General features: G+C 43.6%; 1 protein-coding gene across 1 annotated transcript in view; it reads left to right on the top strand.

The window, feature by feature from the left end:
* FBXL17 (F-box and leucine rich repeat protein 17) overlaps positions 1-15,242 on the top strand; it is a 409,923-nt gene that overhangs the window by 385,743 nt on the left and 8,938 nt on the right. The window contains exon 8 of the mRNA XM_040986132.1: positions 5,647-5,789. Coding sequence (XP_040842066.1) covers positions 5,647-5,789 — 143 coding nt within the window. The remainder of the gene's footprint in view (positions 1-5,646; positions 5,790-15,242) is intronic.

Raw genomic sequence — 15,242 nt, 5'->3', positions numbered from 1 at the left:
TTTAGATTAGTCAAACTGCAGGCAACAGTTATAAACAAGAACTGAGTGGGAAAATGACCATTTAACTCATTACAATGTCTGAGTAGTCTCCAAAAAGTTCATGGAAAATGTATACTATGAAAAAATATATGCATGCATTTCCAAGTTAACTCATTTTACACAAGTTATATATACACCAAAATTAACTTATATTTTGATTCTACTTTCCCATGACCATTTTGAAATGCTTTCATATATCAGAATGGAGTTGTGGATACTGTATGATCATTAAATGCTATCATTTTGATGCTCCAATTGTTCCAGTTTTGGCCATTGGCAGCTACTTTTAACTAGGTCCTGCATCATTTTGACGTATCGTCATTCTTTCTGAAACTTTCTTATGCCGTAGAATGTTCCACTCATATTTTTCCTGTCCCAGTCCTGGACTAAAACATTTTTTCTGAGAGCCCTTGTTTCCTTTACTGGAGAATGATTTAGAAACTAAGACTTGAGTGCCACAAGGTACTATTGTGTCTAGTCCAGCATCCCAGCAGAAAGAGCTAGAATAGCATGTGTATACCACCCGGAAATGCACTACACCATGTTTATAATTTGTTCATATCTGAGTGTATCCACTTATAGATGTGTTCATTCTAATACCTCTGATTCCAGTTCAGTACCACAAAACGCCATTGTAAGTCTCTTCCTTTTTAAATTTTTGTATTTTTTCATGATAGTTTCACAGGCTCAAGGATTTCCCCTTCCTCCCTCTCCACGTTCCCTCCCTTCCTTCCCCCGCAGTGATTTTCCCTGTGTTATAATAGAATAGGGCTTCAACAACAGTCACAAATCGTCGTTGTGCTATTTAAGTGTATCAGGACATTGTAGGTATAGACAACAATTTCAGTGGGAGTCCATCTTTTACAGTAGAGATGCATACTGCAATTTATCTTCATTTCTTGGTATGCTAGTCTCCAATATACAGCTCCTCTTGATCAATATATGTTATTTACATGTTTACCTATATATCTGATTATCTTGTATTTTGCATGAAGGTTGTCTTAGTGAAGACATGATAGTTGTATCCTTTTGGAAGTGGCTCATCAAACTTAGCAGAATGGTCTCTAATTGGGACCATTCCGTTGTTGCTGATGGTATGTCTACCCAAAGGTCACCTGTCTGCCTATGAAATACATACTAGTGAATTAATGTATATCCTTGATCAGCATGCAAGTTACTGAGCAATAACTTAATTTGTGGAACATTTTAAAAAGTGAGTTCTCTGCATTAGGTGCACTTATGTGAGAAAAACAAGATTGCATTGGAATCAGGAAATGGTCTCGCAGAATTTATCCCTTTTCAAAGCTAAGTACCATTGTAATGTGTCAGACCCCAATGAGCACAGTAATCACATATTACATTGAGAGCCCCACCAGCCCAGGTGCAGTCTGCAAGTTCATGAACACAGAGAATAAACAGTTGAGGAACTCCAGCAGTAACATGTTGACAAAGTACTTACATAGTGCCTTCATTTGCCCAAAGCTTTTTATTTTTTGAAACTTTTGAAGTTTTTTCCATTTCCTATCAGCTGTACCACCTGTGGCATGGTTTGGGGGAAATACCAAACTATTACGTTTGTACATTAGTACCACGTCCCTTACTGGCATTATCCATTTACACCCTGAATCAACCCTGTGAAATACAACACATAGATAATGTCTGTTGTCCAGGTGAACAAGCTGAGATCCAGCAAAGTGCCATGGTGTCCCAAGGTCAGGCATCTCAGTAGTGAGAGTCGTGCTGAACTCCAGACCACTGTACACCCAAAGGCAGACAGACAGTTTGGTCCATAATTTGGAATCAGTTACAGCCACAGGGTCAACACTCAACTACTTCTAAGCTGTAATGTTTACATCTTAAATAATCATTGAAAGATACTCTTATGCAGGTCTTCTGAATGCGGCTACAGGACCAGATGAGCACTAGCTGTGGAACCCAGCAGTCTGCTTCTGTCCTTTCCCTGGGGCTGGGGCCCAGTTTTTTTGCCCTAGCTGTCTGTGTATCAGTATACAGTGCTGCTGTGGGGACGAAGGGGCTAGCCTGCTTGCTCCATCATGCTCAGCCCTTGTCCTTCTCGGCACTTGGCATATTCTAGTCAGCTATTTTGCGTCTCTTTTGATTTTGTTTCAACATTTGTTTTTCATAAATGATGCATGTTTGAATGAAACCTTGAGTTGTAGTTACCAGTGTAAATCGTGTAATGTTGAAAACCGGGACAAACAGATCTTGTCTCCTCGGACATTTGTCATCTCTTTATGGTGAAACTATTTAGAATTCTTTTCTCTACCTGTATTTTTTCAGAGAAATTTACAGTGCATTATCATTCTCTGTAGTCCACGTCAGTGCACGGTAGAACGCCAGATCCTTTTATTCCCATCTGGCTGCAACTTAGCCTGTCCCCAGCTCTCCAGTCCTTCTGGAAAGCACGATTACTGCATGCCTGTTGTGTCTCATTCATCTTGTCTCCCGGAAGCTTCATGACATCAAGGGCTTTGCTGTTCTGTATCTGAAATGGATCTTGTCACTTCCTTGTCCTTATTTTTATTTCGGCCTTACAGAACCACCCCTGTCCCCTTCTCGCTCCCCATCGTTGTTACCAGTCTATCTTGCACATGGCATTTCCTTTGCCCAACACACTTGCCATGGCTCCTTGGATTTTCAGAAGGCTTTTTCCACCCTTTAAAACCTATCTCAGCCCTTTGTGAGGATTTCCAAGGGCTCCTTCCCTCTCCAAAGTGTGAGGCATGCCCTTATAGTAGACCTAACCATGTTGCAGTCATTGGTGTGTTTTCCAGACCATTCTGAGACCCTGCTCTGTACCTGGCACATGCTAGGTGTTAAACATCTGTATAGGAATTATCACCCTGAAGGGGCAAGTTGGGCATAAGATAAATAACAGCATTCCCAAGAGCAGTAAATGCTAGGGTGCTTTGTTCTGAGAAGCTCCGAATGAAGAACAGAGGTGAGAGTGGGAAGAGACTGGGAATGAGATTGTGTTGCGTCTGTTCTTGGCTTTTCCCTCCACACCTCTCACCTGCACTCAGCCGGTTGTGAGCTCTGGCCCACTATGCACAGTTACAGCAGGCTGCCAGGGCCGCCTGTCGGAGCCGTCAGCTGCCTGAACCATGAGCTGATGTGGAGCCCTGGATCTGACTCCGTTCTCCACTTTGACCCACTCCCCTACTCACTGTCTTTTGCTACTAGGAAACTGTGACTCAGTTTCTTAGGCCTTAAAGTGAGCGAAGAGTAAGACTTCAGAGGGTTCCTGTGAAGGTCAAAGCAGATAATGTGCCTCAAATTGTTAGCCCATGGCCAGGCCCAGTGAAAACACTCAATGATGGTGGTAGAAATGTTCTCGAGCTCATGAAATGTTGATTGAATAAATGAATTAATTAAGCACTAGCAAAGTTTAATTCTGTCTTCATTAAATAGCACTGGGTCAAAACAAAAACCAAATACCTTAATTTATCTCCAGTTGTCTTATGTATTATGTATTTTAATTGCACTAGAAAACAAAAATAAAGAAAAACACCAAACCCAGAGATAAGAGCGCCCAGAGTTGATAGCTATTGACCCTCAATTTACTTATAAAGTAGCCCCTAACAGAGTCTCTTGTCATTTGATTCACCTTTGTTTGGATGATATTTGGTTTTCACATTCTAGCCTCAAACTTCCATAAAACAGCCACACACAGTCTCCCAACCTTGGGCCATCCCGCAGGTTGTACTTTGTCTTCATTGAAAATCATAGTTTGAGCATTTTGTATTGAAAAGGGGTTTCTTTTATGTATCTCCTGCTTCATTTGTATTCAGGATATCATAACCAGTGCAAGCTGTAACAGCACCAGGGAGAACCAGAGTCCTCAAGTCAGGGATGTCAATGGGGTATCAACTCTATGGCACAAAGGTATCAGACCACTTCAGCAAACTGGGACGCTTTCGATGCCAGCAGCATGTACAAACATGAGCGCAACAGCAAACTGTTACCATGAAGTTAAAAAGAAATCTTGGGCCTGGCACGGTGGCCTAGCGCTGAAGACCTCACTTTGCCCACAGTGGGATCCCATGTAGATGCCAGTTCTGGTCCTAGAGGCCCCGCTTCCTATCCGGCTCCCTGCTTGTGGCCTGGGAAGGTGGTTGGGGATGGCCCAGAGCCTTGGGAGCCTACACCCGCATGGGAAACCTGCAGGAGGTTCCTGGCTCCTGGCTTCGGATGGGCACAGCTCCAGCCGTTGCGGCAGCTTGGGGAGGTAATCAGCACATGGAGGATTTTCCTCTGTCTCTCCTCCTCTCTGTTCATCTGACTTTCTAACAGAAATAAATCTTTAAATAAGAGAAATCCTTTGCCCAAGGTATTTCATTAATAAAACTGCAATCCTGATCCTTGTTTTTGTAAAAATTTGATGGTCCCTGGAAATGCCTTGAAACTGTTGAGTACATGGACCAAATTTTCTAGTGAAAAAGAAAAATATTGGGGTTACTATCAAAGAGATTTTGCCAAGTTTTTTTTCCTGTGAGTTGCAAGAGTTAATGTTTGTTTATATGAGTAATTCACTCTGTTCCAATCAATCCAGTGAATGCATTTTGGAAAATATCATGCACTTTTAGTATCACAAAAATCAACTCATGTATGCCATCGTGGGACAGGGATTATAATTAAACAATTTGCATTTCCTTATTATTTTTATTATTTACTCAGACAAATGCACCATAAGTTTATTCTGCCTGGGGCTACTGAATTCTGTTTGTATGATCCACAGCTGTAGAGGTGTGCATGTCTAGCAGATTGGAAATCTGTGGAAGGCACATCCGCTGGTCACTCTGGCAGGCTGATGAGTCATGGAGCTCTCCAATGATGCACAGCGTGCATCATAGATTAGGGGACCAACACCTGCGTTGTATCGTACAGTGCTAAACAGTCACGGAGACTGGAGATGTTGGCACAGTTCTCACACGGCAGGCATTATTTTATGTTAATAGAAGGAAGACTTCTGATATGGTGAGGAAATTGGCCATAACAAATGTATTCCCTTTACTGCACTATAGCATAGCATCAATTAAATTTAACTTTATGTATACTGTACTCTCAATTCCTAGCAGTCCAAACAGACTAATGCAAAAAATATTATATACTCACATTTCATAGGTCATGAACACATGGAAAAAATTATGCCAACTGGCAAAAAAAAGCATCACATACACTGTATCAAACCTCAAAATGGTGTTTTTACAGATTTTTCTGTAAAACAATTATGAATGTTATCTGGGCTGGGTTTTTTCTTCCAGTATTATAGCTGTCATTCATTTTAATTTGTTCATTGTGTAGGTATGCATGTTCCAAAGTACTGGTAACCTTGTAGTGAGTAAATCTGATAAAATGTTACATCCAATGAAAGGGAAATTATGGAATGATAATTCAGTTTGCAGAAGGGTTTGTCATAGGGCAAGCTTTCCTAAAGCATTTCAAATTTAATTTAGTTTTTAAAACATTCATTTACACACAACATTTCAGGAACAAATTTAGTGAGGAAATGAGAGAAATGGTCCTAATTAGATAGAGATTCCTAACACTGCTAACATGGGTGCGTTCTTCTGTGTCTCCTCTCAGCCCTGATTGCCATTGGGCGCTACAGCATGACCATAGAGACGGTGGATGTCGGATGGTGCAAGGAAATCACAGACCAAGGAGCCACCTTGATTGCGCAAAGCAGCAAGTCTCTGCGGTACTTGGGGCTCATGAGATGTGATAAAGTAAGAGTTGCCTATCAAATTGTTGTTTTCTCTGTCAGTGAAGTAAATAGCTTTGTCATATTCCTTTTTCCCTTTCTCTTCCATATATACATATACAAACACATACACACCACACACATATGTACACACACGCATGCGTAAGAGGCGTATGTATATAAATGTATGTACATCTGTATGTTTGCATGCATTTTTATTTGGTTTACTAATGTGAGATTATTTGTGCATTTCCTTAATAATGAATGTTGTGCTTAAGTAGAAAGTAAAAGAAACAGCACACACCAAGCAGCTTAGGTTTTGATATGCTACTCAGAAAGTCCATAGACCAAAATGACAGGGTTGCATGGTAAATTGCACTTTGCAGGGTCTATCAGGAAAATTCAATTCCAAGTTTCTTACATCAATAAAGTAGAAAAGCACAGTACCCAACTGGGTCTTTCCATGTGTATAATTTCAGGACTCAACATCTATGTGTTCTGGCCATGTAGGGGCAAGAAAGGGGCAAGGAGGAATTTGTGTCCCCACACGTCAGATGCCATTCCTAGTACAGGATGAGAAATGGTCCAGAGGCTGGGAGAAGGCCTGTGCAGCTGGCTGGATACAGCAGCAAACAGGGGGCCCTGTGAAGGCAGGCGACTGTACTTGCACCTGACCGACACATGTGCACTACTAGTGCAGTGGTGATGAGAGGTGCCTCTACAAGAGCAGCCACTTATTAAACGTAACAAATGTGAGGACAATAGAAGAATGGCTGATTCCTCATAAGCTTTGTCATGTGTTAATTGATTTAATTCGTAGCTCAAAATAGTCTAAAATCCCTATTTATACTGGACCTCTCAGCTAGTTGTGTTTACAGAGATTTTAGTATGTATTCTTAGCCAAGCCTAGAAAGCTACTTACTCTGTAACTAGGCAACAGCACTGGGACCCAGAGGTTGCAAGTCCCCATCAGCACTCCCTGCAAATCAACTGAACACTGCCACTAACCTTGTGGCTTGAAAGTGAATTTTCAGACAAGTTACCGGGTCCACAGTGAGCAAGATGTTAGGAACAAGGGTCAGTGACAGATCTCGCCAGCTTCTGGAAGAAATCGCTGCATGGGTGCTGCCTGACCGTGGGCATTAGGTTGTGTGCATGCGTGCACCCCTGTGCATGCATCAGCCTTCTCAGAAATCACTCGGTACTCTGCAGACATGCTGAGACCAGCTGCACTCCCAGAGCTGAAGTGCAGAAGCTGGATACCCTGGTTACAGTAGATCGTCCCAGCCAGATTGACCAACATCTTAGCAATGGGTGCTTTTCTAGGCCAATAAATTAGTACGAAATGAGATGAAGAGGCTGTTACACTTAGCAGTGTCCCTGAAGGCTTTAATCTTTTCTCAGATGGCTCCCGAGTCCTTTGTCCTGCTAGAAAGTTGCTCTGGCAGCCCATTAGCTCTAGGCCAAGGTCATCTGGCCAGAGCTGCTGCACCACAGCCCAGCGTTAGGAGGTGCTGGGCCAGCCTTGCTTCTGGTCCATTCAGACTTTACGGCATCTCAGAGCCAAGCAGGAGAGGTCCCACAAGAACAGAAGACATTTCCAAACGAAAACCAAGTGCAAGGAAGGTACAGGAAAGCCTGCTTATTGGTTTAGTTGTGTGCGCACCTAAAGTAGGTACCCAGCTTTCACATTTTGTATTATGCAATAAATAAATAACAGCAAAGGAAAGCTGTTAGTAGCCAAGGTGCAGTCCCTGGAGCCAGAGTTCAGGTGCACACTCTGGCTATGTCATTGCAGTTGTGCCCATTTCCCTGTGCAGGAAATCAACATCACACCTGTCGGACGGGTTGTGAGCACTTAGAGCCAAGATGTGAGGATAGTTCACAAAGTTTATGGAAAAAATCGTGTTAGAGGCTTTTTTCTTTTTCGAACCTCATGCATAGATGTTTCAAAACACATTTGCATGGACTTTTTGAAGAACCTTTCCTACCTGACATTTTGAAAATTGCTGCAGAAATTAAGGAATACTTAAATGAAAGACATCCAGTGCTGCTGGGTTGGAAAATGTAATACGGGGTACCATGCCAGCGTTCCTCATGCAGATCCAGTGTGGAGGGAAAGACCTGGGAGAACCGAGGGCCAGAGCATAAGGTCTGTTTTGTATACGAGGGCACCTCAAGAACTTCATGAAAAAACACAGAAGTAAAAAAAAAAAAAGCCGTTTATTCTACTGAAAAAATGTCGAAATCTATGCAGTCTTTTCATAATATGTATTTTTCATGAGCTGTTGGAAAACCCCTTCTATAGGAGCATTTAGAATAATGGTTGTTATTTATATAATGCGATTACTGATGATTTTTATAATCAGTGTCATTCTATTAACTTGTGCTGTGATATTTCCAAACCAAATGAGAAAAAAATTATAATGGCCACTAACCCATTTTGAAAGGAAATTTAAAACAGTGGGGAAAAAAATAAACTCCGATTAGAGAAGATGTACTTTGTACTGTCTCTTCCCATAAACCGAAAATGAGAATTATTATTTTGTATGCAAAGATAGGAATAATTAGACTTGTATACATTTTCTGATAGAAACTGAAAACCTCTGTGGGACACTATTTGGAATTAACTTAATAACATAGTCAGGCTCAGGGACAAGGAAACAGTGAGTAAAAGAGCATTTCACACAGGTAAGGAGACAGTCATCAGAAAAATAAAGATGAAACTAGGAATAAGAAACAAACACTTCTATCAGGGCATGGACAAAATGACCCGGAGCCTCCGTGTGTGGCCATCTGTGCCAACCTGGCATTACATGACACAATTAGAGTGGGTCTTTTCTCCTGAGCCAAATCTGCTAACCACTTGAAAAACTCATGCATTTGGCTTTTTGTCGTTTGGGATCCCTACCAGACCCAAAGGAGAAGGCAAGAGACCAAAGCCTCATACAGTAGCACCCAGTCTCAGGCCAGGAGTGTGGTCCCTGAGCCCATGTGGTCCTGCATTCACATTCCAGGGCCCAGTGGTACTAAGAAATAAGTCTAATTGTGTTTGCTTTTTTATGTAGTCAGTTACATTTGGGGTCACTTACATGTAATTTGGGGGGTGCACTTTTCCAAGCTAGGGGTTTTTTTTCCTTCGTTTTAGCTTTTCAGCAATTGCAAAAATAGCCAGACACGTTGCATTTGTTGTAGGAAAAGCTATGCCATCAACTCCTCACTCTCGTTAGATAAACGGAGAACAGGTGAGGAAATATTAAACCCAGTCTTTGCAGAAGCAAGCCACATGTACTTGTATTAAGGAACTATGTCAAAACTCAACTGCACCAGATGCTTGGCGGCACCCTTGGTGAGCACCCCCCCGGTCCCCCCCACCGTGCAGCACACACAGCATTGCTCGGGCAGCTGTAAAGTTAGGAAAGGTATCAGGAAGCTTTTCTGATTGCTCGATGGATAAGCGTGTTAAAGGGTTTTGAAGCTGACGCCTCTTAATCTTCTAAACTTCATTGCACTGAAAGAAGCGAGTGAAGAAAACGCTGTGGGAGATGGCTTTGATGAATTGGGGTGAGCTTCTATCCCTAAAGGTTGTTCAAAGGCTTACTTAACCTTGGGAACTCGAGCTGACCCAAAATCACCTACCAATTTAACTCACATTTACTTGGCGATTTAGTTAAAAGTACCTGTACAATTAATGGGATCCTCTAATAAGAACAATATGTCTACTCAAGTTTCCACAATAACAGACAATGGCTTTGGTCCTAAAAATCGTTTTCACAACTTCAGGGAATTCTAACTTTTCTATAGATTTGTTTTTCATCATAATATATTTTCCCTCATTTCTCACAAGGCAATTTGGATAGAGAACAAAACTGAAAAGAAACGGGAAAAAAAAATCCTGGGAAAGCTATAGGGCAAATGCAAATGCAGTGTTCAAGGTTAATGAAAAATGTTTGGGGTAGCAAGGTTGGTGAGGAGGGAGGGTGCACGGAGGCCCAACATGGGCTGAGAACTCAGAGCCCGCCAGAGGCGGAGTGGCTGGTGTGGGAAACCTTAGCAGTGTGTGCTAATACACAAGTTTGGAGACACAGGGCCTGAATTATGAGCAGTGAATAACATCGTAAACGTAGCAATTCTCAAATGCCAACCCCCTTGCGAAAAGCAGTTGGATGGAGAAATACTGGAGCTTTTAAAAGCTCCCTTTCACTTTCTGGAGGTTTTTTTTTTTTTTAACTTCATGCAGAACTAATTTTATACACTGTTCATTTGATTTGAAAATGCCAGCGTCTGGGGTATCATTAAAGAGCATTATTGAGGGAGAGCCACTCTTGGCAAAGCATCGTGCTTAAAATGTCTTGTTCTGTGTCCCTGCGACTTTAGAGGTGGTAAGGACACAGCCTACCTCGATTTACCTAATGGTCTCTCCTCCACCTTGGCCTGCAGCTGCCCTGGAAGGGTGTCCTGCGGCCAGGGGGAGGCAGTGGTGCCAAGGGCCAAGTTCCTGAAAGAATAGAGGGAAATAGATCATGAAAGGCCCGCCCCAATGTCCTATGACTGAAGCCTCTTGGAATTTCTTTGATTTCTGGTTGACATAAATTAGAATTACACAGGCGTGAAGAGTCCCGCCCAGAAAAGATCAGAGGAGCTGCCAGGGGAGAAGGGCCAGCTCCCCGTGATCCTATTGATTATCTGGCAGCCTTCGGGCCGGGGTCTCTGGGGAAGGCTATTATTGATCCACACCGTGAAAATAATCGAATTAATTCATTTCTCATCAAGCATCCATTGCCTAGACTGGTCTCCTCACTGGCCCCTTTCCCAAAGTTTTCAGTTAAGGAATGAAGCAGGTGAGCTCGTCTCACAGTTGTGGTTCTGTTCTTCAGGACACATGAAATGACTTCCTCCTCTAAACTGTAAAGGGATTCTTTTTTTTTTTTTTCCTCTTTAACCTAAATCAGTTCACCGGGAAGCCGATATAGAAGGCCAGTAATGCAAACCAGTCAGCTTGGCTTTATAACCTTAAAATTTCAAGGGCCGCGTCTAGTGTGCTCAATTGAATGTGAAAATATTCAGGGAGAATTGACCGCTGCATTTTTCAGGAAGTAATTATGGGAAGAGAAAGCCTCCACCACCTAAATATTTCTGCGGGGGAAAATGGAGTTTTTATCAGCTTGTTTAGGAGTCATGAGCAGGAAAGCCCTATGGGGAAAAATAATATAGGTCTCTGTAACTAATACACAGAATAACTGGAAAAATCAGTTTAAGGGAAAAAATAATTTGTGGGGCACTGTGTCCAGCGCTGTTTGGGTCACGCAATTCAGCCATGAAACAAAGCGAGAGCCTGACGCCTTCCAGCTTCCCTGCCACGGATGCACAGCTGTTCCCAGGTTGCCTAGAGCCAAAACTGAAGATTGAAAAATGGGGGGGCTGTGTCAAATAAAATAAAGTGAAAAACAAAGCCGAAGAAAGCCGTCTGTGCTAACAAGGCAGCAGCGCTCTGACGTTCCATGACGGCACAGTCGTGTGTCTTAGGCGATGGAACCCTTACCGCAGCCATTGGTGATGCCCTCCGCGCCCCCAGCACCCCAACTGCACCCCGCGGCTTGACGCGTCAGCAGCTCATCCCTTTTGCTGATGAAACAGTTTGTCCAGGTGGCTTCCACACAGGCGCACTTTAAAACACGTTTTTACAATCCTCTCCCGATTATTCCTAGTAATTGAAAGCACATCAGCTGGAATTCAGAGGTTGCATCTCAGCCTCACTTTCCTGCAGCCTGCCCTCATGTGAACTGCTGAGATGCAGTGACTGCACTTAAACTGGAAACCAGGAACCACCAGCGTGAACCCCTACGAAGCAGAACTACACCCCATCGCCCAGGATCTCAAATCCTGCATCTTCGCTTTGCTGTGATGGCAGCTTGGACGACTGAGGCTCAGAAAACCTGAGTCTCCAGTCTGAGAATCGGAAGTGAGAACATTCATCCTGGATGCTTGTTCTAAGATGTAATGAAATATTGCAGTAAAACCCTTAGCGCAAAGTCAAGCACACAAGTAAGCCCTCAGTGTTAAATGACTATTCTTATCATCTGTCACTCTGTTTGTCCAAGGTCCTGGTTTGGAATCTTGCAATCAATATATTAATCACCTGCTCCAGTGGTTTGTAATATCCTAGTGATGAATATAAACACACTGAGATACTAGAAAAACTCACCCTGGGACTCAGGCCAAGTTTCTTTAAAAAAAAAATGATTTGAAAGGAAGAAATATTCCATCAGCAGGTTCACTACCCAAATGCTCACAAAAGCCAGGACTGGGCCACATTGAATTCAGGAACCTAGAACTCAGTCTGGGTCTGTGGCGTGGGTGTCAGGCCATCACTTGCGACCTCTCAGGGTGTGCATTGGCAGGAAGCTGGACCAGAAACAATACCAGAGCTCCAGCACGGGGACTTGAAGATGGGATGCAGGCCCTTCAGCCATGCCGTAACCACTGTATCAGATGCCCAGCCCTCAGGGAGCAGTTTTTTTAAAGCAGTAGATGGCAATTTTTATATTTTGAGAACCCTTGAAATGACTCAGATTTGTAGAGAAAGAAGACACCTGGAAACCAGTAGTCCTTGCTTTCTATTATCTGTGTAGAATCTCTTAAGGGAATGGGCTTATTAATGGCTGCCTATGGCCGACTTTCCTGTTAGATTAATACATGGAGAAACTGTGTGTGTGGCATGTGTCTATGTGTGTTTGGAGGCGTGGTGGAGAGTCAACCATTCCCCAAATACTGGAGGACAAATAAAATGGTGTGTTGTTGTTCACTGTTCACTGGAAGGCACCCTGGAGCATCATTGTATTATAGTAAATAATCTCCTTGGAGCCTGGATTTGGCATCAGTAATTACATGAAAGAATTAGGTTGTAGGTTCTTATTAGTTCTCTAATTTAGAAATAGAAAAGGTAACAGAATTTCTTAACAGAGCCCACGAGAGCTCTCTGGATTCCCAAGCACCTGCCTCCAGCAAGCAGAAGCAAGGATGGCCAGCGGTGGCCCACGTGACACGGGTCCTGCAGCCAAGGCTGGGCTGTCAGCAGGGCCTGCCGCGCTGAGTCTCATCAACTGTTAGTTCCAAGTGCAAGTCATTTTCAGAGGACACTTAGCTCTCCCTCCCAGCCCCCAGTGTCCTTTCAACTGTTTTCCTATATCTTATTTATTCAAGAACTATCTATTGAACAGCTGACCAGGTTCCCATCACTATGATAGGTGACAAGTCAGAAAAAAAAACCACAGTGACTAAGATACAACTGCTACCCTGTGGAGCCCTCAGCCTCCCAGAGGAGACAGGTAGATAGGAATTATACTGAAAAACTGCTAGTTAATGTCTTAAAAATGACATCCAAATGAGGTCCCTCCCAAACATCTGGCCATTGGTCAGCTTTCAGCCTTGGGCTTCTGTAATCCTCTCTGCCAATCCACCATCAGATTTCTGATTAGGATGTCCCTGGAGCCATGGCTCTTGCTTGCTTACAACGTGACTAGCTCAATTTCCATCCTCACCATGCCACTGGTCGCCACTGACCTCTGTCACCAGGTGCAGTGGGCACTTCCCTTTCCATTCCATTCCATCACACACTCCTTGCTCCGTCACACCCATTTTTGCTCCATCACACCCTCTCCTCACAAGAATGTCTTCCTCAAGGCTTTCCTGTTACCAGCTACTGGTTTTCCTACTTTCTCTTTCCTGTTTCATTGTCTCTCCATCTGTAAAGTGGGAGCAGTAACAGCACCTGGCTCACGGGATAGGGCGAGGGCTCTGCAGCAGCATCTGTGTAAGCTCCTGCAGAGGAGTAAGCAGTAAATCCCAGCTCTTCTCAGTGTGGTGGCTAATTACTCCCATTACCATCCTCTTCATTAGAATATGGGAATCTAGTTTATCAAGGTTGCATTACCAGGACCTGCCACACTGCTGTCACTAGACAAGTACTGGATGATGGATAGGTGGGTGGCGAGGTGGGTGGCGAGATGGATGGATGGACTGTACATGCTTTTCACCTGATTTCTTTTGGAATTTAACCCCACTTTTGTTGCCCTGTGTATTTGAAGCCCACAGTTTAGGCTTATAAAGGCATTATCTATCAAAAAGCAAATTTGGAGACTGAGTGCCTCTTAATAACAGGAAAGATGTTAAAAATTGTTTGGACAGAAGGAAACAGATGCGAAGGAGCCAGCGGGGTTCTGCTGTGAGTGCCCTGAAGCTGCAGGCCGCTCTTAAGTCAGGACCAAAGGACTCAGACCTCCGGGGTGTGGCTGAACAGAGCATTCCTGACAGTCATCCCCCGAGATGGTCTGACTTAGGTAGAAGTCGTTCTGAAAATCAGATGTATCTCTTCCATTCAGGCTCTTTCATCTGCAGATTTACTGAGCGCACTGAGGCAAAACAAATTCTTTGTTAATCATAAATTTGATTCAGGAAGTAGGTCAAATCTGAAACTTCTGATGGGAACTGCAGTTTGGGAAAGATGCTTCCCTGGGGTACCCACTTGGAGATTACCACTGCCCTGGCCTTTAGGCGAGAGAATGAAAAGCTGAGACTCAGGGAGCCATTGGGCACCAAGGAAAGCAGACTTTTCAGTTCAGAGAGCTGTCCCCCTGGATGAGGATTCTCAGCTTAACTCTGCAAGCTTGATTTAGAAGCACCCAGATGTGTTCTATAAATACATCACACCTCCCACTCACTCAGTGACAACACTGATTATCTTATTAGGGCTCGGTCTTTTACAAGGAGTTTTTGCTGAACCACTCAGGATGATTCCCCCGTGGGTGGGTTTCTCCTTGCTGATGTCACTCAGCATCTGTTTGTGAAACGCTTCAATTTGGGTGCTGGATCAAGTCAAGACCATCGGTTTGCGGCCTCAGAAGTGCTAAGCCTCGTGCTTGGCTTGAAACATCTTTCTCGGGGGGTGGAGCATTCTACAAGACAGAAAATGAGTGTCATTATTTTGCTGTGCAACAGCCTGATTGTTGGACTTCCTGTCACCCTGATTTGCCATTAGAGTCTTCTGAATGGCGATCCCTGATTCTCACTTAACACTGCAGGCAGCCCCGTGTTCCACCCTCCTCCCCAGGCTCCCAGGCTCCTTGCTGCCTTCTCACTTGCTACTCAAGTGAGAAGACTGCCCCTGTTAACAGGCAGCCTATATTTCCGGAGAAAGAGACAGCATGAAGCCAGGCCTGTTGCGATATTGACAGAGCAGAGCACTTCCAATCATCCCCGATTCTGAAACCAGAGTGGCTGCGTTCAACAAAGTTGACCGAATTGATGAGCCTGTCTCTGCTAGGTTCATTCCCTACACTGTAGCTCTCTCCCTGTGCTCTTTGGAGTTTTACATGAGCTGTTGCTTTTTCTGTTGTCCCCTCGTAGGGTTTTATGTGTATGTGGTTTGGGATTTTATTCACCCAGTGATGGAAGACTAGGTGTAGAAGCAGAGGAAGCC

The sequence above is a fragment of the Ochotona curzoniae genome, unplaced genomic scaffold (assembly GCF_017591425.1).
Source record: "Ochotona curzoniae isolate NIBS_2020 unplaced genomic scaffold, NIBS_Ocur_1.0 contig_4501, whole genome shotgun sequence".
Classification (NCBI taxonomy): Eukaryota; Metazoa; Chordata; class Mammalia; order Lagomorpha; family Ochotonidae; genus Ochotona; species Ochotona curzoniae.
Note: the sequence above shows the minus strand (reverse complement) of the source record. Positions and strands in the feature narration are given on the sequence as shown.